At 44.0% G+C, this 24,950-nt stretch overlaps 1 protein-coding gene across 1 annotated transcript in view; it reads left to right on the plus strand.

Annotated features, from left to right (window-relative positions):
- Nucleotides 1-250: 250 nt before the first annotated feature.
- Nucleotides 251-24,950, plus strand: part of PSMD6 (proteasome 26S subunit, non-ATPase 6) — a 66,094-nt gene continuing 41,394 nt past the window's right edge. The window contains exons 1-2 of the mRNA XM_068097653.2: nt 251-414; nt 564-733. Of these exons, the coding sequence (XP_067953754.1) occupies nt 577-733 (157 nt within the window). The 5' untranslated portion in view covers nt 251-414; nt 564-576. The remainder of the gene's footprint in view (nt 415-563; nt 734-24,950) is intronic.

The raw sequence follows: 24,950 nt of genomic DNA on the forward strand, positions 1-24,950 counted from the left end.
ATATTGCTGCCCGATAAACGGGCTTGTCAGAATACCTGAGCTGTTTTGTTTCAATAAAGCAACTCGGACGAATTCCGTCTTTGGTCGCTTCAATTCTTTCGACTCGCGTTGGAGCGCAGCTCCTTCAGAGTGATGGGGTAAAACAGGTACCGGCTCATTCATTCACCGTTTAAAAGCCATGACGGTATAGTTCGCAGTAGGTTCCTTGCTGTCTTTTGGAACGGATTAAGATTTTTTTTTTCTCTCTCATATTTCGCAGAATAGACTGTTAGCCTGTTTAATTTTATACTTTTCTTTTTGAATGTCTGCAAATAACCCTATATTGAGGGTTAAAAAAGGAAGGAAGCGCATTATCGCGAATCGCCGTGTCATTCATTGGACATTGCTTGCTTGAAGAAATTAATCCTCGTGGAGGTGAGATGATAATTGTTCGCTAAAAAGTGTCGTATCCGTGAAGGAATAATTCAAAACAAGGACATCAATCGGAATTTGAATCGAGTAAGTTTGCTTGGCCGAACAGGCAGGAACTAGGAAGCGGCTATTGAAAGGACGTTCTCTCTCAGGAAGAGCACGACGATGCCCGTGGAGATACAGGACGTTCCGGAGGAGGACGAAGGCCTGCCGAAGAACCCAGACCTGCGTGTTGCTCAAGGCCGCTTCTTCCTGGGCCTAAATGATCACCACAACGACCCAGACACCCGCGCTCAGCTATTGGCCGACATCCGTGAGCACGGTCAGTTCAGGAACGTTTAAAATGGTTATTTTGACGTCACACTGAGTGAACATGTTTGTTTCCAATGTTGCCTTCTTAGGCCGAAGATCTCTTGTTCACTCCCGATCAATCAAAGGTATCGAAATGGGCGATTTAAATGGGCGGTGTGTGCGATGCGTCAACGAAATTACCCACAAACCTTTTCGGTTTTGTTGCATTGAATCGGCCTGAGTATCATATGAGGTATTTGGTCCTTTGGGCGGGATTTCTCAGGGTTTAACGACATCCCATATTGATATTCCAAGTGTTTGATCCCGACTGTTAATGTTATTGAAGTCTATTTTGTCAATGACTTCATTCATTGTGACATCAGGACTCATTCACAAGTCCCTTCCATTCGCGATAGAAGTTTAACCAGTCGATGCCAAACCTTCCTCTACTTGCAGACACATTTGGAAAGTGGAGATTTGTCACCTCGGTGCTCGAAATCAATAATTGTCCGGGACAGGGAACTTTGTCCGTCGGACAAGTGGTAACGCCAATAAACTTGTAGGTAGGGCAGGTAAATTCTGCCACTAGAAAGTCTCATAAACCTTAAACTTGATGTATCTCAAACATAGTTGCTCTTTTTGTGTGACGCCACAGTGACTAAGGGAATCGTATCCCCCCCTCAACCCTCCCCACTCCTTCCAACATCCCCAGGTTTCCTTAAACAGCATGGTAACAACCATGTACAAAACAACATGGTGGCAAGTTTACATGACGTGGTGGGACAACTTACGAATGGTCACAAGTTCGCATGACATGAGATGGGGTACCTTACGAATGGTCACAAGGTCACGTGACGTGAGATGGGGTAACTTAAGAATGGTCACAAGTTGACATGACGTGAGATGGGGCAACTTCAGAATGGTCACAATTTCACATGACATGAGATGGGACAACTTAAGAATGGTCACAGGTTCACATGACATGAGATGGGGCAACTTAAGAATGGTCACAGGTTCACATGACATGAGATGGGGCAACTTAGGAATGGTCAAGTTTACATGACATGAGATGTGCAACTTAAGAATGGTCACAAGTTCACATGACACGAGATGGGGCAACTTAAGAATGGTCACAAGTTCACATGAAATGTGGCGAAACAAGTTAAGACTTGTAGACTGCATGCTGACCCCGAAAATCTTTCACTTTTGTGACCACCGTGCTGCAACTACATAATATCCTAACATGATGTATATAAATATATTTCAGTAAGTTTGTGAAACTCGTCAAGAATATAACTTGCACAAAAGAGAGAAAATGAGAAAAAACGAACAAAAAATTAGCTTTTCCTATCCAAAATATTGACCAATCACAGCGCGTGTCTTACGCGAAACCGCAATCGCCATCTCCTCTTAACCAATTATGCCTCTTGTTACATTTGCGCGATACTAAACAACATGGCGACCTACATGCCGTATGTGTCTTCCATGTCGTCTGAGGCAGATTCCGAAGGAAAATCTTCTGCATTTTGCTACATGCACACAGTAGACACGCATGGCAAGGTTCTTTCTTTCAGTGAGAAAAGTTTAAAAAAATTCAAAGAATGTGCCGAGCTGTGGAAAGAGTTGGATGGGAGCCCGGAAAGTGCGATTGCTGTGAATGCAGAAAGTCTGGAATTCGACCGGGATGGTGCTCGCATTAAATCACGCCATGGGTCAGGATCAAGTGAAGTTGAAAGTGGACATTCCACACGGTAGGCCTTCGTAAACAGTGTTTTAGATTGTGTATTTTGGTAGAGTCAATTTCGTTGTATAATGTCATGGTTTATTAGGTCTAATTTGTATTTTAAAACAAATAAATTAGGGGTCTATAGTCGGTCGCCGACCGTCGGAGCTAGTCTCGACCCTCCTCTTGTCAAGTCAAGCCAGGCTCAACTTCGGTTCGAGTCAGGCCAGGATACTTTCTGTATGATCTGACTCGGCTTTGAGTACAAAGAGTGGCCAGCAGTGGCTGAGTAGAAAGAAGGCAGCAAGATTTGTTACCAACGTAACACTCATCAAGGTCTATCACGTATCACTATCAGTATCAGCGTTGTCACCCTGTGTTATCTTCTCTGCTCATGATCGATGATCATCAGATCAACACGAGAACAGTGTGAACACTAAATCCTGATTGAAAGTAAAAAATTCAATCAAATTCAGTTGACAATTACACCGCCCACGGTCCACAAGTCTATTCTATTCTATTCTTTTCTATTCTATTCTGTTACTCATCAAAGCCTGTTCACCGTCCTGATGAGGAGCGGCAATTGTGGATGAAATGTCCTGCCGGAAGGACATAACATGTGTCAAATACTCATCAAATGTGGAAGCAATATGAGAGCTGGATAAATAAAATGTATCCCAGTTGAACGAAGCTTTATATTTATGACTAATTTGGCACAACATCAGCAATTTGCACACAAGCACAAGTCACTGTACACAGGTACAACTCAAGTCATGATAACCTTGCTGGATTGTACAGAAACCTACACTACCGATACAGATAAGAATTAGATCTAATCATGGACCCCGCATGTTTCAATACGTAAAGAAAACCGTTTCTTCTAAGTTGGCTATGCTCAATAGAATTCGCGACTGTGTTCCCCAAAGCAGTCTGCACACTCTTTTTACAAGCTTAGTTTTGCCATCTAGAATATTGTTGTAGTATTTAGGGAGGACGGTACGAATCGCACAATACGATGCTGAAGCTGAATAAATGTTTAAAAAGAGCTGCAAGAATAATTCTGAAATGTGCCTTCTAAACTTCCTCAGCTGATATGTTTGCAACATTGTAATGGCAGCTTCGTCATCTACCGGTAATGCATATGGGTGTAGGTTACTAATAGTAATAGGCTAATGCATTGCCACTAATAGGAAAAACAATTGGTACCTAAAACGTTGAAAGTTAACACAGCTACAAAGTTGAATCTGTCACATCAAATCTAGTCCAATAAATCTGACGTTGCATAGATCGAGACCTTGGTCTTTTGATATGTTTTACTTTTTATCTGTCGCATCAGTCGTGTGAAAAAATTATTTGACGAGGTGATGATGTTACACTCTGATGCCCCATGATGGTGTTTAACAACACACTTCCATGATAAATCAGTGAAATTTTGTCGATTTTTGGATACGATGGTTCTAGCAACTAGCCCTGTCATAAGAGATGTAAGCTGTACTCAATAGTGTACAGCATACGTAATGTCTCGCTCTCAATTTCCAGCATGAGATGAATTCATTTTTAAAAATGGACCGAACTGGTCCTGAAAGCTATGTTCCTTATTATACACTTTATCTTATTTTTTCCAATCTAGAAAACATTGTGGTCAACCAGGATACCACACAGACTGTTACCGGCATTTCTGCAACATTACGACCATAAGGCGGGCACAGGATAGAGCTTCATTGAAGCATTCAAACATTGATTAATTGAAGCACTTTCATTCTGTTTCTTGGAATAGTTTGAAGCCGTTTACAGTCAAAGTAATGATTTTTTTTTTCTTTACAGAATGCCCAAATATACAAGTTACCACCACATTCAAAGTTCCTATCCGATTGCTTATTGGCAATGATGTGTACATGTATGTATGCTGTAAAAAACAAACAGGTTGCCAATTAATGATAATGTATTAGATAGATTCCTTGAGGTATGCTGTATGTAGTACTGTTGTGTACCTCTAGACAGAAAGACTATTGCTAATAGGGTACAGATATTACTCACTGCTCTAAGCATTATTTAGTTGAAATGTATGAAGCTGCAGTTTAACCACTGAATGTACAGTGCCAGAAGCTATGTCACCAGAATACCCTCTGTGTACATACATAGTTTTACCAATTTGCCATAATTGTGTGACATGTATTTTGCCATAATTTGGGGCATGTATTCCTTTTATCATTACTATTATTGGGATGATTATAGATTAGAAGTTTGCCATCATCCTTTGCATGTAGTACAATCATGTTTTATTGTAGACATACTAAATGAAATGTGAGTTGAATAGATGAACACAAATGTAATTTTGCTTGTAAAGGTCATGTCAGACATGCAGGGGTAAAAAAAACATGTTCCTGTCATAAAGAATACAATACATAATGTGCAATTACTTGAATATTTTACTGGCCTGTGATACATCAGGGTATTACAAGAGGAAAGATTGCCTACAGACATGCATGGTGATCCTTTGATGCTCTTTATCAATTGCTAGATGCGTACATTTTGCTAGATAATGTAAAGGCCAGTGTACTTGTCAGAGCGCAAGATATATCAGAAAGCATTAATTTATGAACAGTAGAATGACAAACACTTTGTGAATATATGATCTTCATTTGGTCATATTTGTGGAAGATGTTATGTGGGGATGAGTATCATATCTCCACTATATAATGTACATCCCTGTAGTGATTTCACTATAAATCTCAATCTAATTTTCAACAACTACTACATAAAGTTTAATCAAGTGTCTCATTTCATAAGAAGTTGTTTTAATTTGTTCCGACAATTGTTACAACTCACCAAAATGCTTGCTAGTGATTGGCCAAGGGCATATTTATATTTGTTATTGATAAGTAATTCTGAAACAGGACAAAGATGGTTAGGTATGTGTAACAGCATCCATAATCCATGAAATTATGAAATATTCAATGTTTATCTTGTCAACTAAACATATTAATGTGTACATCTCATATGGTGCACAATTACCATATACATGTAATTTAATGATTGAACTGTGTTTGGTTATGAAATTTTGTTGTCTTAATTTCTATTCTTCTTTGACACAAAGAATAACATTGTTTTATCTGGAGATACATTCTAGTATTGGATGTGGTTTATGGTATGATGGACATTGCCTCCGAAACGTTTCAGTTTTGTTTTGATACATATTGGCACTTAAAAAGCTTTTAAAGCTTTTTGTCTCGTCTTTGACAGTTCATCTATCTATAATTCCAGCAATCTCTGTGTGTGTGTGTGTGTGTGTGTGTGTGTGTGTGTGTGTGTGTGTGTGTGTGTTTGTCTGTGACCGCTGTTTCTCGACAACCACGGGTCCGATATACTTTAAACTTGCCAGGTATATTGCTGGGGACCCGAGGATGTGCCTTTTCAAGGTTTCATATTAATCGGACAAGTAGTTACCGAGCTATGTCCAAAAAACGATTCAACCAATCAGAGAGCAGCGAGCTATCACGTGTGCCGAACGTGCCGAACAGACTCTGCCTCGGACGGCACATTTGAGAGCGTATTCATTTATTTCACGTTGGCAAACTATGTTGGCGTTAAACTATGTTTTAAAACTAATTAAAACTAATTTGCGATTCTTTCGCTTTCCTGCGCGTTGTGCACGCTATGGCGATTTCTTTACCAAACTCCGCAAGCCGTTCGCTTTGGACCAAACCATTTCATGTAAATAGAGGGGGGGGATTGTCACCGTACTCGCAAGCCGTTCGCTTTGGACCAAACCATTTCATGTAAATAGAGGGGGGGGATTGTCACCGTACTCGCAAGCCGTTCGCTTTGGACCAAACCATTTCATGTAAATAGAGGGGGGGGATTGTCACCGTACTCGCAAGCCGTTCGCTTTGGACCAAACCATTTCATGTAAATAGAGGGGGGGGATTGTCACCGTACTCGCAAGCCGTTCGCTTTGGCTTTGCGAATGGACCAAACCATTTCATGTAAATAGAGGGGGGGGGGGATATAATTTTGTACGGGCATGCCCTAGTCTATCTATAATTCCAGTAATCTCTGTGTGTCTGTGTGTTTGTTTGTTTGTCTGTGACCGCTGTTTCTCGACAACCACGGGTCCGATATACTTGAAACTTGCCAGGTATATTGCTGGGGACCCGAGGATGTGCCTTTTCAAGGTTTCATATTAATCGGAGAAGTAGTTACCGAGCTATGGCGATTTCTTTACCAAACTCCGCAAGCCGTTCGCTTTGGACCAAACCATTTCATGTAAATAGAGGGGGGGGATTGTCACCGTACTCGCAAGCCGTTCGCTTTGGCTTTGCGAATGGACCAAACCATTTCATGGACCAAACCATTTCATGTAAATAGAGGGGGGGGATTGTCACCGTACTCGCAAGCCGTTCGCTTTGGCTTTGCGAATGGACCAAACCATTTCATGTAAATAGAGGCGGGGGATATAATTTTAGATATATATATATAGTACGGGCATGCCCTAGTCTATCTATAATTCCAGTAATCTCTGTGTGTGTGTGTGTATGTGTGTGTGTATGTGTGTGTGTCTGTGTGTTTGTCTGTGACCGCTGTTTCTCGACAACCACGGGTCCGATATACTTGAAACTTGCCAGGTATATTGCTGGGGACCTGAGGATGTGCCTTTTCAAGGTTTCATATTAATCGGAGAAGTAGTTACCGAGCTATGGCGATTTAGCCGTTCGCCGTTCGCTTTGGCTTTGCGAATGGACCAAACCATTTCATGTAAATAGAGAGGGGGGGGGTTCTACCGTACTCGCAAGCCGTTCGCTTTGGCTTTGCGAATGGACCAAACCATTTCATGTAAATAGAAGGGGGGGGGGGGTTCTGTGGTCGTTACTGCCACGTGGTTTCAAAGTTTTTTTTTGGTTGTTGTTGTTTGCACGCATGTTTTTTTGCACCCACGTACGGGCACGCCCTAGTCAATTTCAAATAAGATAGTAAAACAACAACAGAAATAAATGAAGAGGCTTGGTTTGCATGTGTCATGTTCACAAATAAAACATTTATTAATGAAAAAGAATGTGCATTTAAATTAATTAGCTGTTATTTCACAACAAATTGAATGAGACAAAGGGAAATGGAAAGTTTGTTCATTGTTGTAATGGAGTATGTTGCGAGAGGAAAGGAAATTAGAAATTCAGTGATTTTACAAGATGTGAAGAGTGGATTTGATGAAGTGGAATAGATGAATGGAATTGTTGATGAACCCGATGTCAGAGAAGAGAGAAAATTCATTTCAAGCAGAACATATAAAATGTAGCAGATAATAGACAAGAGAAAGGGGGGAGGGGAGGGAGAAAAAAATGACCATGTCATAGAATATTCAAACTGGTTTTGACAAAAAATAAAGAAAGTAATTGAATATTAAATGAAATAATACATGGGGCATCTCTTGGATAGTTAGCAAGCTGTAATATACAAAATATGCTATGGATTGGTGTTGTATTTTATTAGTGCCATTATTCTTTTTTTTTAAATCCGCTGGTGGTTCTAGACCAAAAAAAGCCACTAAATCATAGTTGTCAATGCATCCTTCAGATAGGATGTAAAACCAAACATGGTAAATTAATTTGCATAAAAAAACACCCACATGTAACATTTCTTTGACGAGTAATAGCACATATATGCCATGGATGGGAGCTCTATTTGCCATTATTCATTCAAAGAATCCACCAGTGATTATAGAAAAGAAAATACAGTAAATCATAGTTATCCAAGCATCCTTTGGGTAGGATGTAAACTCAAATGTGTTCCTGGATCATAGAAAATAAATTATCTCGGAAAATAATAAATCTCGGTCTCGCGAGATCTCGGAGACGGTGGGAGGGATTTTCGAAGCTCCACACGGTCTCCACGTTTTTCGAAGTTAAGTCTGTTCACAATTGTATTTTGTTGAAACTGTATTTATCTTTCGGTGTGTGAAGTTATTGTGTGCAACTTTGGTTGTTTCTCGGTGTTTATCTTTCATAAATTGATCGTCTGTTTGCCGTGTCGCGAGCAAGGCCTTTGCCGCGTCGCGAACGATTTGAAATCGAAGTTAAGTGACTGTTCCCATTTGTATTTTCGTTAAAACTGTATTTATTTATGGTGTTGTACGTATATTGTGTCCCGACGAAGATTTCTCGGTGCAAATCTTTCATACCTGTATTGAAAATCGTGTTAATTCGTGTCGTGTCTTGAGGCCTTGTACAGTGTGCACTGTACAACCTTGAGGCTTTGTTTTTCTCTCAGCGGTCCGTCGTTTGTGATCCAATAACTTTCGTTCTCTGTATTCCCAGGCTTTTCACCCATAGCCTACTTCCTTGTGTAAATCTCAACTCAAAAAAAAAAAAACAAAAAAAAAAAAATTTCCCTTCTCTGTTCTCTTTCGTTTATTCATTCTTATTCATTCGTTCGTTCTTCGACCACGTGTTTCTCCCCCATTTCCCCAGATAGTTTTCACTCATTAACCTTCAATGTTTACACTTTCCCCTCAAGTTATGTATTCCGTCATATTTTATAACACCTTTTTCTTCTTCTTCTTTAAAAGGCTGCTTTCGACTTGCTCACCAAATCAATTCATCCCAAAAAAAATATCCATCTCCTATAGTGCTTTTTTTCTACATTCCCTAAACTCTCCTGCACTCCATCCTCCATCCAGCGTCCTTAAACGTATTTTTAACTCGAAGGTCACAAGAAACTCATTTTGCAATAAATGTTCGTTTCCCATAAATCGTACACTTTCAAAAATCCAATCTCACCCCTCCCCTCCAAATCTTCCCCATAACCCCTCCCCTCCAAATCTTCCCCATCACCCCTCCCCTCCAAATCTTCCCCATCACCCATCCCTTTCAAATCTCCCCCCTTGCCCCCTCCCTCCTAAACTACCCCCTCACCCCTCCCCGCCAAGACGCCCCCTCACCCCTCCCCGCCAAGACGCCCCCTCGCCCCTCCCCTCCTAGACTCCTGCCTCACCCCTCCCCTCCAAATCTCCCCCATATCCCATCCCTTTCAAATCCCTCCCCTTGTCCCTTCCCTCCCAAACTCCCCCCTCACTCCTCCCCTTCAAATCTCCCCACCCTCATCGCTTCTCAATTTCCCCCCTCTCACTCCCCCTCCTCAAAGCGTCCTCCCCGCTTCTTCCCCCTTCAAACTCTCACCTCCATCTCCCCCAACCTTCTGCCTCGCTCTTCCCCCTCCTCAAATAACACCTCATTGTGGCTCACCCAATCACCATCAAACCTTTTGTCCGCCCCATCCTTCCCTTTCTCCGAGCTATTCTGAAATCTCTGACACACCTTCAACAGCTCTCCCTACCTCTTCCACCTCTTCCACATCTTACCCTACCCCTCCTCCCCCCTGTTCTGTATCTGATGCTCCCCCTTCCTCTTCATTAACGGTATGGACCTCAAACATCCGGGGCCTTCGTTCAAACTTAACTGAGCTCTCCATACAGGTTGCTTCTGTCAAACCAGACGTGATCTGCTTAACAGAAACTTTCCTCCTTTATGATGTCTCTGATTCCATAGTATCTCTCCCGGGCTACTCCCTCCTCCGGTATGATAGACCTGAGCCTCGTCCTGGAGGCGGGGTTGCTATCTTTATCAAAAACTCTCTTCCTCACTCGCCCTGCACTGCACTCTCTCCACCTCACCCCCAGGAATACCTCTGGCTACGGCTTCCCCTTCGCTCCCACCTCTTGTTCATATGTGTGTTGTACCGTCCACCAAACAGTGATGACTCCATCTACATCTCGCTGTCTGATGATATGGACCAACTTCTATCTACTCATCCCAACTCTCTCTTCCTCATATGTGGTGATTTCAACTGTCATCATGCCAGTTGGCTGGGTGTGGGTACCTCTCTAACCAGCCATGGCTCCTCAGCAAAGGACTTCTGCGACTCACTGGGACTGACACAATCTGTCAATTTCCCGACCCGGATCTCAGTCAACGGAACATCTTCTCTTCTGGACTTGGTTATGACTAACTTCCCTGAAAATGTCTGCTGCTCTTCTTCTGCTCCGATCGGATCATCTGATCATGTCCTTGTTAAAGTGGACATCTCTCTGACCATCCTCAGGGAGCCTGCTCAGCGTCGACGAGTCTGGCATTTCACTCAGGCCAACTGGCACGGTCTTCAAGCAGCCATCAATCATCTGGACTGGTCTCCCATCTCTACCACCTCTGACATCAACTCATCCTGGGAATTCTTCCAAAGTAAATTGCTCTCTCTCATGCACAGATTTATCCCATCTCGTCTTCAGTTGTCATACCCTTCCTCCCGTCCATGGTACACGGAATCTTGTGGTGAGGCTGTTGCCCAGAAACAACTTGCCTTCGTCTCCTGGAAAGCAAATCCAACGGAAGGAAATCTCATTTCCTTTCACAATGCCCGAAACAAGTGTGTGTCCACCCTCAGGAGAGCCAGGAAACAATATCTCTCCGTTCTCAAGACCGAACTCTCTTATCTGTGTCCCTCTTCCAAATCCTGGTGGCGTCTGGTCAAATCCGTTTCTGGTGTTTGTTCCCCCTCCATCCCCTCCCTTACCTCAAACGGCTACACAGCTGACTCCGCACGTGAAAAAGCTGAATGCCTCAACTCTGTGTTTGCCTCTAAATCTTGTGTCCCAAACCCATCCCTCTCTGTACCCACCATACCCAGTCGTACCCTGCTGCTCCTGGACTCCGTGTCCTTTCCTCCTGACAAGGTGGAAAAGTTTCTGTCAACCCTCGACTCTGATTCTGCAACTGGACCCGACGGCATCAGCCCACGGGTCCTAAAATCCTGCTCTGCTGCTCTATCTCACCCTCTCTCTGTTCTCTTCACCCTCCCTTTTGCTCAAGGTCAACTGCCATCTGCTTGGAAATCAGCCAACATCACCGCTTTGCACAAAAAAGGTGCAAAAACAGATCATAGCAACTACAGACCAATCAGCCTTCTCCCAATTATCAGCAAAGTCATGGAATCCATCATTGCTTCGGATATGAAATCTTTCCTCTTCTCCAATGGCTTGATCTCTGATCATCAATTTGGTTTCAGACCAGGTCACTCTACTCTGGACATGCTGCTTCTGCTGTCTCAACAATGGATGGAGGTCCTCAATGCCAAACAGGAAATTAGAGCTGTCTCCCTCGACATATCACGTGCCTTCGACACGGTCTGGCACCCCGCTCTGCTCACCAAACTCTCCTCCTTTGGTATCCATGGAAATCTCCACGCATGGCTGGCTGACTTCCTCTCTAGTCGTCGTCAACGTGTGGCCCTGAATGGGTTTCTCTCATCTCCTCTTCCTGTTCAGGCTGGAGTTCCCCAAGGCAGTGTTCTGGGCCCCGTGCTTTTTCTGGTCTTCATCAATGATCTCTCTGACTCTCTCGAAAATCCTCTCTATCTCTTTGCTGATGACTCCACTCTCTGCCGCTCCATTCCTCTTCCCTCAGATCGGCAGTCTGCTGCCTCCTCACTCTCTGAAGACCTGGACAAAATCACAGACTGGTCAAACAAGTGGAACATGTCTTTCAATCCTGACAAATCTCACACTCTTACTATGTCTCTCCGAAAAGATCGACTGGACAACCCTCCCATCTACTTTCTCAACAATCCTCTCCAAGAAGTTCTGTCGCTCAAGATTTTGGGTCTCACTATCTGCCATGATCTTTCTTGGGAAAACCACATTTCCAAGCTGGCCTCCAAAGCCAGTCGCCGACTGGGCATCCTCCGTCGTGCGAAGTCCTTACTCGGCACACCTGAGCTCCTCACCACATACAAGGCTTTCATCCGCAGCTCAATGGAATATTGTTCTCCCCTATGGGCCGGTGCTCCTGCCTCACACCTAGCTCGGCTTCACGCTGTTGAAACCAAAGCTTTCAGAATTATTGGAATCTCCCGCGATGAAGCTATCTCTGAGGGCCTTTCACTCACTCACCGCAGGCAGGTAGGTGGTCTTTCTGTCTTCTACCGACTCCTCTCCGGCCTTGCACCCCCAGCTCTCTCTGTGCTCTGTCCCCCAAATATTCCTACAGGTCGCACAAGATCTGCCAGCAACCCTCTGATGGTTAAACTGCCGAAATCTCGGCTCTCTGCTCACCTTCACTCTTTCATTCCTCTTTTCTCCCGCCTCTGGAACAAACTCCCTCACTCCCTTCAATCCCACTCCTCCCTCCAGGTCTTTAAAACAGCTGTTCACCACCATCTCTTATCTTCCCCCATCCAAAACCTTGATCTTTTCTACCCCCGCTAATTCACCCCAGATCCACCTTGTTTGAAATTCCAACTTCTTTCCTGGAAGTCCTGGCAGTGTCCATATGTTTTATACCTCTCCCACCGCCCCCTTCCCATGCCCCCCCCCCCCCCAAAGCCCTCGCCCTCTCTCAGATCTCTCGATGTCTCCATGTCTCTCGGTCCATTGCTCTCAAATGTTGTGTTTGTTTGTGTCCTTCCCCCTCTCTCCCCATCTTGTCTACCGCTCCCGATGTTATATGTTTTATGTGTCGGTTTGTCTTTCTGTGTGATTAATGTTCGCTCTCACGAGCCTCGATCTTGTATCCAAAAAAAAAAAAAAAAAAAAAAAAAAAAAAAAATTGAGTCTTCAAGATTTCATACCAAATTCGTATATCACGTACCCGCGGAGAGGATTCCGTTGGAAGTCAGTCAGTAATAATCCTTATTATACAATCCCCCAACAGGACTCAAGAGGGCGACAAACAGAAGTTCTGAAATTTTAAATTACTATTACTAAATAATGTGCAAGTTTTATCCTTGATGACTTTGTGTGTTTATTCAATGTATTTTTCCTCATCTTTCTACAAAATTTCAAGTAGTTGCCAGATGGTGGTTGCAAAAGTCAAGAAATAGAGCTCTTTCTGCTCATTGCATTGCGGTCTAAAAGGATTGGCAGAGTGATGATTGGCAGAGGATTGGTAGTGATTGGCAAATTTTTGATTGGCTGGAATTTGGTGTGCAAAATTGGTAGTGAGAGATACCCGATGTGGTGGGATGGCAACTCTGCCATCTCTCACAGAGGGGGCAAAGGAGCACTAGACTTATGGGGTTTATGGCAGTGAAAACTAGCCCGGGAGGGTTTGAATAATGTGTAGGGATCTAGAGAAGATGACAATAGGTAACGTTAAGATTAGTTAGTGACAATGATACCTGTAGTGGGGACGCAGGTAGATTAGAGTGGATGATAATGACGTGGTATGTGCTTAGTTTAAAGGGAAGACGGGGAGCACTAAGTTAGCAGGGCACCAGGTAGATTAGATGATGCCGTGTGTATGGTGAACAGGTGTGATTGCACAGGTGTGCAACTGAACAGGTGTATGGAGCAGTGTATGAGTGAGTGATAGTGATGTGAGTTGTGCTGACCAAATGGTCCAGGAAGGAAGGAGGGTGCAGGTGGCACCAGGTGTGATTGCACAGGTGTGCAACGGCAGGTGTATGGAGAATGGTTGTGTGAAAGACATGTTGTATGGAGTATTGGAATGGATGGTCGTGGAGTGAGTATGATGGAAACTGTGGAGTGGAGTGGATGGTGCGGAGGCGTGAATGGGGGAAGAGTGGACCCCCATCACGAATACCCGGGGAGGGTAGTTTAGTGTTAGGTAGAGGGTATAGGTAAATTGTGGTTGGATATTGGCATCTGTGGTGCAGGTGAGAGAATGGTATTAGGATGGGTGCATTAGTGTTGTGGAAATGGCTGGGCGTGTAGCCTGTTAGTGTGTGTAGTTGGTTTGGGCACTCCACCACTGTGGGGATGTCGGCCAGGTGAGGCCGTAGGTGGGCTCTGGGAGCCGGTAGAGTTGTTGTGGATGGGGCCCGAGGATCCGGAGGACGGACCCGGGTAGCCCAGTGCCAGAGGGCACCAAGGGGTGACAGAGCCAGGAGGGGCCTTCCCCAGTTAGATAGGTTAGGGTGAGGAGCTAGGTAAGCTCGGGTGGCAACTACAGTGGTGGAGGTGTGCAGGTGGGTAGACCTACTAAGAGAGCTACACGACCCAGCCCGGAAATTGTGCAAGGGCACAGGGAGATGAATCGGGGGAGTGAGACCCCAAATTGAGAAGCACCACAGGTTGGTCAATGGGAATTGGTTTTTAGAACCCATAGTGTAAGTTGGCCAATGGATTGGCAGGGAAAGACCCCGGGTAGTGTAAAGTGTGTTAATGTCATTAGAAAGTAGTTAGGATGAAGTCTCCTCGCACCATCTTCATCCACTCACCTGGGGTGACGTAACTCCGCACCATGCCATGTTTTTATTATTTTGATGCAAATGTTTGGAATGTGAGACGCATCATGACGTGGGTGTGACATTGTGCTTGATGTTCCATCTCTTCCTCCTTATGAGGGTTGATGATGAATTGGGTGATGGCAAATTTTGGATAGAGGGATTGTGGAGACGAATTTGGTATAGGGGAAATATGGGAAAGACGTGACATTAGCGACGGATTTGTAAATGTGTAGATTTTGTAAATATGGGGTAAGGGCAAGGGTAGAGTAGGTGACAGGGGGGGTGACGTACGGTAGGGACGAGCTTTCTCACTTCACTCTCCGTACGCACTTCGCCTTGCATTGCCTTATTGATGTGTACCCTTGTGACCTTGCCCCTCGCTCATCTGTCTTTTCCCCCTTTTGTCTCCCACATGAGGACCGGTTCACCAGAAATTTTACAATTTTACAATTTGATAAATGTTGATTTGTTTTAAGATGGATTTTGAAGCCTTTCTTGAGGATATTTTTATTACAGGCAGAACAGTGTTTTGTTTCCTTCTGAATAGGAGATAGTAGGTGAAGTAGATTAAATGTGTGTTTGTTAGTTTTAAGGTGCCTTTTGTATTGTTTATATTCTTGTTCACAAACGTCGCAATACGTTGCTTTGATCATATTTATATAGCAAAATTATACTTGAAGTAAAACACCTTTTTAGAGGCTTTTTTAAAAGATGAAACTGTGCTTAAAGTAAAACACTTATATAAGAAAGTGCCTTTTTACAGGCTTTTTATATACTAGGGCATGCCCGTACTATATATATATCTAAAATTATATCCCCCCCCTCTATTTACATGAAATGGTTTGGTCCATTCGCAAAGCCAAAGCGAACGGCTTGCGAGTACGGTGACAATCCCCCCCCTCTATTTACATGAAATGGTTTGGTCCATTCGCAAAGCCAAAGCGAACGGCTTGCGAGTACGGTGACAATCCCCCCCCCCCTCTATTTACATGAAATGGTTCGGTCCATTCGCAAAGCCAAAGCGAACGGCGAACGGCTAAATCGCCATAGCTCGGTAACTACTTGTCTGATTAATATGAAACCTTGAAAAGGCACATCCTCAGGTCCCCAGCAATATACCTGGCAAGTTTCAAGTATATCGGACCCGTGGTTGTCGAGAAACAGCGGACACACAAACACACACACACACACACACACACACACACACACACACACACACACACACACACACACACACACACACACACACACACACATTACTGGAATTATAGATAGATGAAACTATACTTAAACTAAAACACTTTTTCACTCAGAATCATCTGAGTCATAACTATCACATGAATACTCAGAATCATACTCGGTCATCAATAAAGCTACTCTCATAACTATCATTTGAGCACAAACTATTAGCATCATAACTATCATTTGGGTTCAATGAAATACTATCATCACCATCGTCCGAGTTCAATAAAATAGTAAAATCTTCACTGCTGTAATGACTCATATTTAATTAGCAGGAAAAACATTCCCATCAATATCTATATACTTTCTTTCATTAACAGATTCAATCTCTACATTTTTAATATCAAAAGTTATCTTTAAATAATCTCTAACTATCATAGAACGAAATGACAATTCACCAGAAATATTAACATCATTCATTTTACTAAGATCTACACCCTTTGGATTATTAAAGTAAATACAAATTTCTCCACGAGTATTGTTGATGGTCTTATCATTCTTTTTCAAAGTATCGCGATCGATCACTTTTTACAGCTTTGAATAAATTGCCAGGAGTAGAGGAGAAACTTTTGTTAGATTTACTTTAATGGATGTCTTTCCAGGTATAGTTAGAGCTCTTCCTTTAAATGAAATAGAGGGGCTCATGTTATTTTTCGTAACTGGTTTTAACCAAAAATTTCCATATTTATCTTTGTTCAATTTAACATCTTTGACATATTTTTCTATATCTTTCACCGAAGTAGAGATTGATTGAAATTTGTCTTTTGTGCTTTGAAACATTGTATTTATTAATGAATAAACTTGCATTTAGTTTAAGTAAAAATTTACCATATAAATATGATAAGTTCTGAAGGATATTTAGAATTTCCAGACTCTCCATATGATAAATTAGAGAATTGTCCCGGCTTGTGATAGAATAGGGCTTAATAATGAGGGTTCATATAAACAATGTATTTTCTGTGATTTAATTTTAATTAATGATAATAAAAAATATATATATATATATAACTTTTAAATTAGAACCAAAAATGAATTACTTTACAAGATTAATAAGAGATGAATGTTAAGTACAGTGGAACCTTGACTTACGAGTGCACCAACTTACGAGTTTTCCGAGATACGAGCCGTCGCTCGGGCGGTTTATTGCTTTGAGATGCGAGCCGAGATCTGAGTTACGAGCTTTCGCCACCCGCCACCAGGTGGGTTCCGGTCACGTGGTTATCTTGCCGTGCAAGCATTTCTGCCGTATATCGCTGCTGCTTTGTTTTCGCATGTTGGTTATTTTGGAGCTTACGCTACCCGCCACCAGGTGGGTTCCGGTCACGTGGTTATCTTGCCGTGCAAGTATCTCTGCCGTATATCGCTGCTGCTTTGTTTTCGCATGTTGGTTATTTTGGAGCTTACGCTACCCGCCACCAGGTGGGTTCCGGTCACGTGGTTATCTTGCCGTGCAAGTATCTCTGCCGTATATCGCTGCTGCTTTGTTTTCGCATGTTGGTTATTTTGGAGCTTACGCTACCCGCCACCAGGTGGGTTCCGGTCACGTGGTTAGCTTGCCGTGCAAGTATCTCTGCCGTATATCGCTGCTGCTTTGTTTTCGCATTTTGGTTATTTTGGAAAATTTCTTAGTTTTAACCATGGGTCCTAAGAAATTGAGTGCCAAGGGCAGTACTGAGAAGAAGAAGAGGATGATGTGCTTGGATATAAAACACGCAATCGTCGAAAAACATGAGCGAGGTGTGCGTGTTGTCGACTTGGTGAGGCGGATGTGAAGGCAGCTGAAGATTTTATTATAACTTTTGCCGAACTGATAGAAGCCGAACGATACATCCCCCAGCAAATCTTCAACTGTGACGAGACAGGGCTCTTCTGGAAAAAGATGCCGAGGAGGACGTATATAACGGCAGAGGAGAAGAGCATGCCAGGCCACAACTTGTTCAGAGTGCCGGCGATAGCTCGCCTTCTCTTTGTGGAAAACACGGTGAGATCCTTAACATCCAACAACTAATGGGACGCAAACGGGGCGCCCAGTTTAGCGGTACACACATTGATGAATCACCCTGCCTGTGATTCACCCATGACAGGTTATAGCTGGGTCGGGATTCAAACCCAGGCTGGACAGTTTAGAGTCAAGTGTGCGTACCTCCAGTCCAGGCCATCCTGCCAACTTGTATGCTGCATACAGGTGAAATATAAAGCGCGAGATATTTTTATATATACTGTATATTTAAAAAAAAATTGGTGTGGTTTTTGGCGGGCTGGAACGGATTAATAGCATTTCAATGCATTTTAATGGGGAAATTTGATTTGAGAAACGAGCAAATTGAGTTACGAGCTCGGTCACAGAACGAATTAAACTCGTAAGTCAAGGTTCCACTGTATTGTGATGATAATACACCATTTCTTTCAAGGGAAGAGACTATTTGTATTGAGGAAATGTATAAGGGTTTAATGATATTTATTATTCAAAATAATTTTCATGGAAATGTTAATACAAGATATTATATAAATAATAATAATAATAATAATTAATAATAATTCATTTATTTTGTATAGCACTTTTCAAGAAGCCCAAAGGCGCTTTGACAGAGTGGAAAACATAAAGCATAACAATACATGAAAACAACAATTGCAAAAAGACAAGAATCAATAGGGAAATATTTAAAGCAAAAGGAGGGAGGAGAAGCGATAGTCAGGGGTTAAATGCTGTGGGTTGAATGTTGGATGCAGTGTTGAACAGGTGGGTCTTTAGTGATGTTTTGAATGTGGTGAGTGAGGAGGAGTCTGATGGTGTGAGGTAGTGAGTTCCAGAGGGTGGGAGCAGCGATGGAGAAGGCCCTGTCCCCCCAGGATCTGAATTTGGTCCGGATGGAGGGGGTCAGGAGGTTGGTACCAGCAGAGCGGAGGTTGCGGGTGGGAGTGTGTCTGGAGAGGAGGTCAGCCAGGTAGGAGGATGGGGCCAGGTTATGGAGGGCTTTGTATGTCAGGAGGAGGATTTTGTACTGGATTCTCTGGGGGATGGGGAGCCAGTGAAGCTTGTTAAGGACGGGGGTGATGTGGTCACGGGTCCGGGAATGGGTGAGTAGACGGGCAGCGGAGTTCTGAATGTATTGGAGTTTATTGGTGATTTTTGAGGGTGAACCATAGAGGAGGCTATTGCAGTAGTCCAGACGGGAGGTGATGAAGGCGTGGATGAGGGTTTCTGCAGCCGTGGAGGAGAGGGATGAGCGGAGACGGGCAATGTTTTTCAGGTGAAAGAAGGCTGACTTTGTGATCTGTTTAGTGTATTTGTCGAAGGAGAGGGTTTGGTCAAAGATGACGCCAAGATTCCGGATGTGAGGGGAGGTGGATACTGGGATACCGTCGATGTTGAGGGCAAAGTTATGGGTGGATTTTGTGAGCGTTTCTGGGCCAATGATGATTATTTCAGATTTATCACAGTTAAGTTTGAGGAAGTTGATTTGAAGCCAGGATTTTATTTCAGTGATGCAGTTTGTCAGGATAGAGTGGGTGTCGGTGGAGACGGACTTGGTGGAGATGAAAAGCTGGATGTCATCGGCGAAGCAGTGGAATTGGAGACCATGACGGCGGATTAAGTGACCGAGGGGGGACAGGTAAAGGATGAAGAGGAGGGGGCCAAGAACTGAACCTTGGGGGACACCTTGGGGGAGGGGAGCAGTGGGGGATTTGCAGTTATTGATGGAGATGAACTGGCGTCTGTCAGAGAGGTATGATTTAATCCAAGAGAGGGCAGTGCCGGTAACGTTAAAGGTGGATTCAAGTCGGGTGAGGAGGATGGTGTGATCGATGGTGTCAAAGGCAGCGCTGAGGTCGAGGAGGACGAGAATGTTGAGGTTGCCAGCGTCAGAGGAGAGGAGAAGGTCGTTGGTGATTTTGAGGAGAGCAGTTTCAGTACTGTGGTTGGAGCGGAATCCGGATTGGAATGTTTCATACAGGTTATTGGCAGAGAGGTGATGTTTGAGTTGAGTGGCTACAGCGCGTTCCAAAACTTTTGACAGAAAGGGTAGGTTGGAGATGGGTCTGAAGTTGTTTAGGGTGTCAGGGTTTAGACCAGGTTTTTTTAGAATGGGGGTGACAGCAGCAATTTTGAGGGAAGGTGGGACGATGCCTGTAGACAAGGAGGAGTTTATTGTTGCAATGATAAGTGGAGAGAGAGCAGGGAGGGAGGCCTTGACAAAGCTGGAGGGGATGGGGTCAAGAGTGCAGGTGGCAGTTTTCATTCCTATGAGGAGTTCAGAGAGGTCAGTAGGGGAGACCGGGGAGAATTGAGACAGGGGAAGGCAGGATAAGGGGGGGCAGGTGGTTGGAGGGGGAGCGGGTGCGGCGGTGGTCAAGCTGTTGTAGATGTTGTCAATTTTGCGTTGGAAGAAAGAAAGGAAGGAGATGCAGTTATCTACTGTGAATGACTGGGTGGTGGTGTCCAGGGGGCGGAGGAGTTTGTTTATTGTCGAGAAGAGTGCTTTTGGGTTTCCGGAGCCAGAGTGGATAATTTGAGAGTAGTAGGCGGAGCGGTCGTGGGAGAGGGCATCTTTGTAGTGTTGTAGGTGGTCCTTGTAGGCTTGGGAGTGAACTGTGAGACCTGTTTTATTGCGGAGTCTTTCAAGTTGGCGAGCACGAGTTTTCATCAGGCGGAGTTCAGGGGTAAACCAGGGAGCAGAATGGGTGAAAGAAACTGTTTTGGTTTTTACAGGTGCAAGCTGGTCAAGGCAGGAGGAGAGAGTGTGGTTGTAGTAGTCAGTGAGGTCGGAAGGGGTGTGGAGGTCAATGAAGGGAGAAGTGGACATTTTTTCAGAGAGGGTGGATGAGAATGAGGTAGGTGAAAGAGCGTTTAGCTTACGGAAGTTGATAGTGCGATAATGTCTTGGTGTTGGGGTGGGGATGTTGATGGTCATAGTGATGGCTAAGTGGTCAGAGAGGGTGAGGTCGGAGCCAGAGAGATGGTGCAAAATTAATCCAGTGGAGCAGACAAGGTCCAAAATGTGACCACGGATATGCGTAGGAAAGTTGACATGTTGAGTGAGGTTAAAGCAGGTGAGTAAATCAGTGAAGTCAGTGGAGTCCATGTGGATATTGAAATCACCAAGGAGGAGGATTGAGGGGGAGAGGGAACATAGCTGGGTCAGAAAGTAGGAGAAGTCAGACAGGAATAATGGGTGTGGTTTGGGAGGGCGGTAGACGACAGCCATGACTGACTGCGTGCGACGAGAGAGTTTAAAAGCCAGGTGTTCAAAGGATGAGGATGAGGATGAGGATGAGGCGATGGGGATGAGGCTGGTCCTGATGTCTTGATGGTGGATAACGGCAATTCCACCACCTCGGCCCTCCGAGCGTGGTTTATTGACGTAGGAATATCCATTGGGTGTGGTGAGGTTGAGCGTGTAGTAGTCCAGTGGTTGTTGCCAGGTTTCGGTGAGACAGAGTAAGTCCAGTTTGTTATCCAGGATGTAGTCGTTGAGGATGAGGCATTTGTTGTTGAGGGACTGGGTGTTGAACAGGGTGAGCTTGATGTTGTTTTGAACAGCGGGGATGAATTCAGGTGATTTAGCCAGGGTTCACAGGCAGGAGGTGCGATTTTGTGCGTTGCAGTGACCAGGTGTGCTGGGACGAAGAGTGAGAGTGCGCTGAGCCGACCAGAGGACGGGGATGGAGTGACCTGATTGTACATATACAAACTTACGACCGGAGCCACGGTGAATGTACCTGGGTCGTCGGAGGAGTCCATTTGATTTGATGGCAGAGATGCATGATGGGGTGGAGCGGGTATTGAGCAGAAGGAGCCTTGCGGCGGAGTACCGCAGAGCCATGCCAGGCAGGAGCGGAGAGGCGAGCACGAGGCCAAGGTTGAGGAGGTGAAACAATGGTCCCAACCCATGGGAGCAGGCCCAAGGAAATGAAGGAGACGAAGGAGCCAGGTAGGTGAAGCCAGGAGCAGAGTCGGGACCAAGCAGAGGGCAGACAGGAGCAAAGAGACGATCACGAGGCCAAGGTTGATCACGGCAAAGCGGGAAATGCAGCGGCAATCAACCGCTGCCGCTACAAATCAAGATCACGGCGGGAAAACCGCCGCCACACCGCTGCGAAGGACACAACCCACGAGAGCGTGCCCGAGGAAACAGCGAGCAGGCGAAGGAGCCGGGTAGGCGAAGCAAGGAGCAGAGCCGGGACTATGCGGAGGGCAGACTCAATGGCCAAAAAATCCGCACGACCACCAAAAAAGCAAGCCACAGACAGTGGCCCAGTCGAAGAAGCGGCGAGCATGTGACGCCTGCGTCCTCTTCAGACCGGACCGCAATGATTTCAAATCAAATAAAATAATGATTTATTTTGAAATTAAACCCGAACTCAGGATAAAATATAGAGTTTCTAAAATAGCTCAAAAAAAGTTAGATGACTTGTTTTCCAAATATATAAATGAATGATTTTTTACCCGTTTGGGAAAATAAGATAAAATTTAATAACCATAAAAACATTCCAAATTCATTGTTCAAATTGTTCAAATTCATTGTTCGAATTCAAATTCGGGTGACACTGTCACAATTTCGGTCTTCGAGGCCGGCCGATAGGCACAGTGTGACCAGAAGGGACGAGGTTCTCCTGACCACGTGGCCCTTGACTTGGTTTGTCCGCACAATGTGGGCGCTTTCAGGATGAACTTTAGCCGGGGAGCGTTTGGGCGCCCCAGTCTGATACTGCCGCCCACGCGCAGAACAACTTGTGAGTGCACGTGGGTCCCGGCGGTCCCACTGGCCTAGCGCTACCATGTTTAGACAGCGAAAGTCCGTCCCCGGGCACCACGCCTGGCTCGCTTATTCAGCGAGCATGGCGACGTGGGCACGGTAGGACACCCGCGGAGCCCAGGCGGACCGGGGACGCGCGAGCCTACGCGTTAGCGGGCTACGGCGGAATCAATGGCTTCAGCCACGTCCGGGCCGATATTCGGCCCGGCCGCACCGGGAATGAACTGGTTCGACGCCCGCGCTAGAGGTCGCGGGCGACTGAGATGTGTTAACAAATTAATTAATTAATTTGAGATGTCCGATTCCTAGTGTTTGGAAATTTGGAAGAGCTTGACCCTAGCCTTTCCCTTGCGAGGGCAAGGAGGAACTTAACACTTGACACTTAAGCTTAGTTTGAAGTACACCCTGCCAGCGCCCACGGCGGGACGGCAGGGCAACCAGAAGGGACGAGGTTCTCCTGACCACGTGGCCCTCGATCTGGGAAGCGAGAGGCGTTCCATTAGTGGACGTGCCCCTCACGCCCGACTTTTGGGCGGCCCCGGCAGGCCGTTTGTTTTGACGTTCCGTGACAGGCCCCGCACCCCCACCTCCGGGCCGACCGGGCGACCGGAATGAATCCCGGTGTCCCGATCCGAGCCTTCAGAGCGGGCCGGCTTGCGAGAGTGATTGGCACCCCGAACCTGCACTTTCCGTCCCTACGGTCCCAAATACCGGAACCACCCGCATACCACTTTATTCGACAAAATGAGGTGCGGCCTACAGCCTTCCTGAAAAGCCTACAGCCTTCCTGAAAAGCGCTATATAAAATAAATGCATTATTATTATTATTATTGAGATGTCTAATAGTTGGTTCAAGCGGATGTGGAAAAACCTGTTTACTTTTAAAGATGCTCCTTGGTCCTAATTTTTTAGATTATGATAATTTAATAATTTTTACGAAGTCAAGTTTTCAACCCGAGTATCAACTACTAACTATCACAAGGTTTTAATGCGGGTCTTAAAAAGGAAGACATTATCGGTTTATTTAAACTTCAAAACAAACTAAATGATTATAATATTGAAGATATAATACAATTATTTTGTGATACACAGAAATCAAAATCGAAACCAAAACCCATAACTTGTATTCTCAGTGATAATACGGATGATATACCTTCACCTCAAGATTTAGATAAATCAAAAAAGAACCTCGTCATCTTTGATGATTGTGTTAATGAGAGAAACCAAACAGTAATGGACAGCTACTATACAAGAGGGAGACATTCTTCTTGTAATTGTATTTATCTTAGTCAGTCATATTTTCAACTCCCTCGACACTCAATAAGAAACAATGCCAATACTTTTATTTTATTTAAGTTAAATTCAATAGATGTAAATAATTTTTGGAGAGATAATTGCTCTACGTTATGTAGTAAAAAAGAATTTGAAAATTATATGAAACACACGATTGGAAAATATAAATATATTGTTGTGAAACGAGATGAGATATTAAAGGATGTATTTTTATTTTAAACATAATTACATATATAAATGATAACTATTATTATTAATCTTGTGGGTAAATCTGCTTCAGGAAAGAACTTTCATAAATCTAAACTCTTGAATAGTAAAAATGAAAAGATTGTAAGTTTTTTTTAAAAACACCCTATGATTCGTTTTGTGAGTACTACAACCAGAGCAAAGCGACCAGGAGAAGTAGAAGGGAAAGATTATTCCTACATTTCAATGGAGGAACATATGCGATTGAGGAACGAAGGTCAAATATTTGAGGAGGTCTCTCTTGGTTTTACAAAATATTCACATTGTAAGAGTGAGTTAAATAAAGTAAAATCTAATGGTCTTGGGATTTTAGAAACTAATCCTGAAGGAATGAGACAAATTATTAAACAATTGTGTGGTGATGGAGTTAAGATTTTATCATTCGGTTTTGATATCGATGAGGAGACTCAACGCAAACGTATGAAAAGCAGAGATACAAGTATTAGTGAAGAAGAAATAACAACTCGTATTAATACCAATAAAGAATTTGATGAAATATTTAAAGAAAAGGATTTATTTCAACACATTTACTATAATGATGAAGAAAAGGAAAATTTTCCCATTGATCTTTACAATTCATTAAATGATATTTTTCAATACTAAATGAATGCCGAAGAAAGAGCAAGAAAGTTTAAGGAACATCAACAATTAGTTTCAAAAGTTGTTAAACAACAGGAAGGGATAAAGAAGAAACGGAGACAAAAACTGACTGGCGAAGAAGTCTTTGAAAGAAAACAAGAGAAATTCTTTAA

Source organism: Myxine glutinosa, chromosome 4 (assembly GCF_964187855.1).
Source record: "Myxine glutinosa chromosome 4, kmMyxGlut1.1, whole genome shotgun sequence".
Lineage (NCBI taxonomy): Eukaryota > Metazoa > Chordata > Myxini > Myxiniformes > Myxinidae > Myxine > Myxine glutinosa.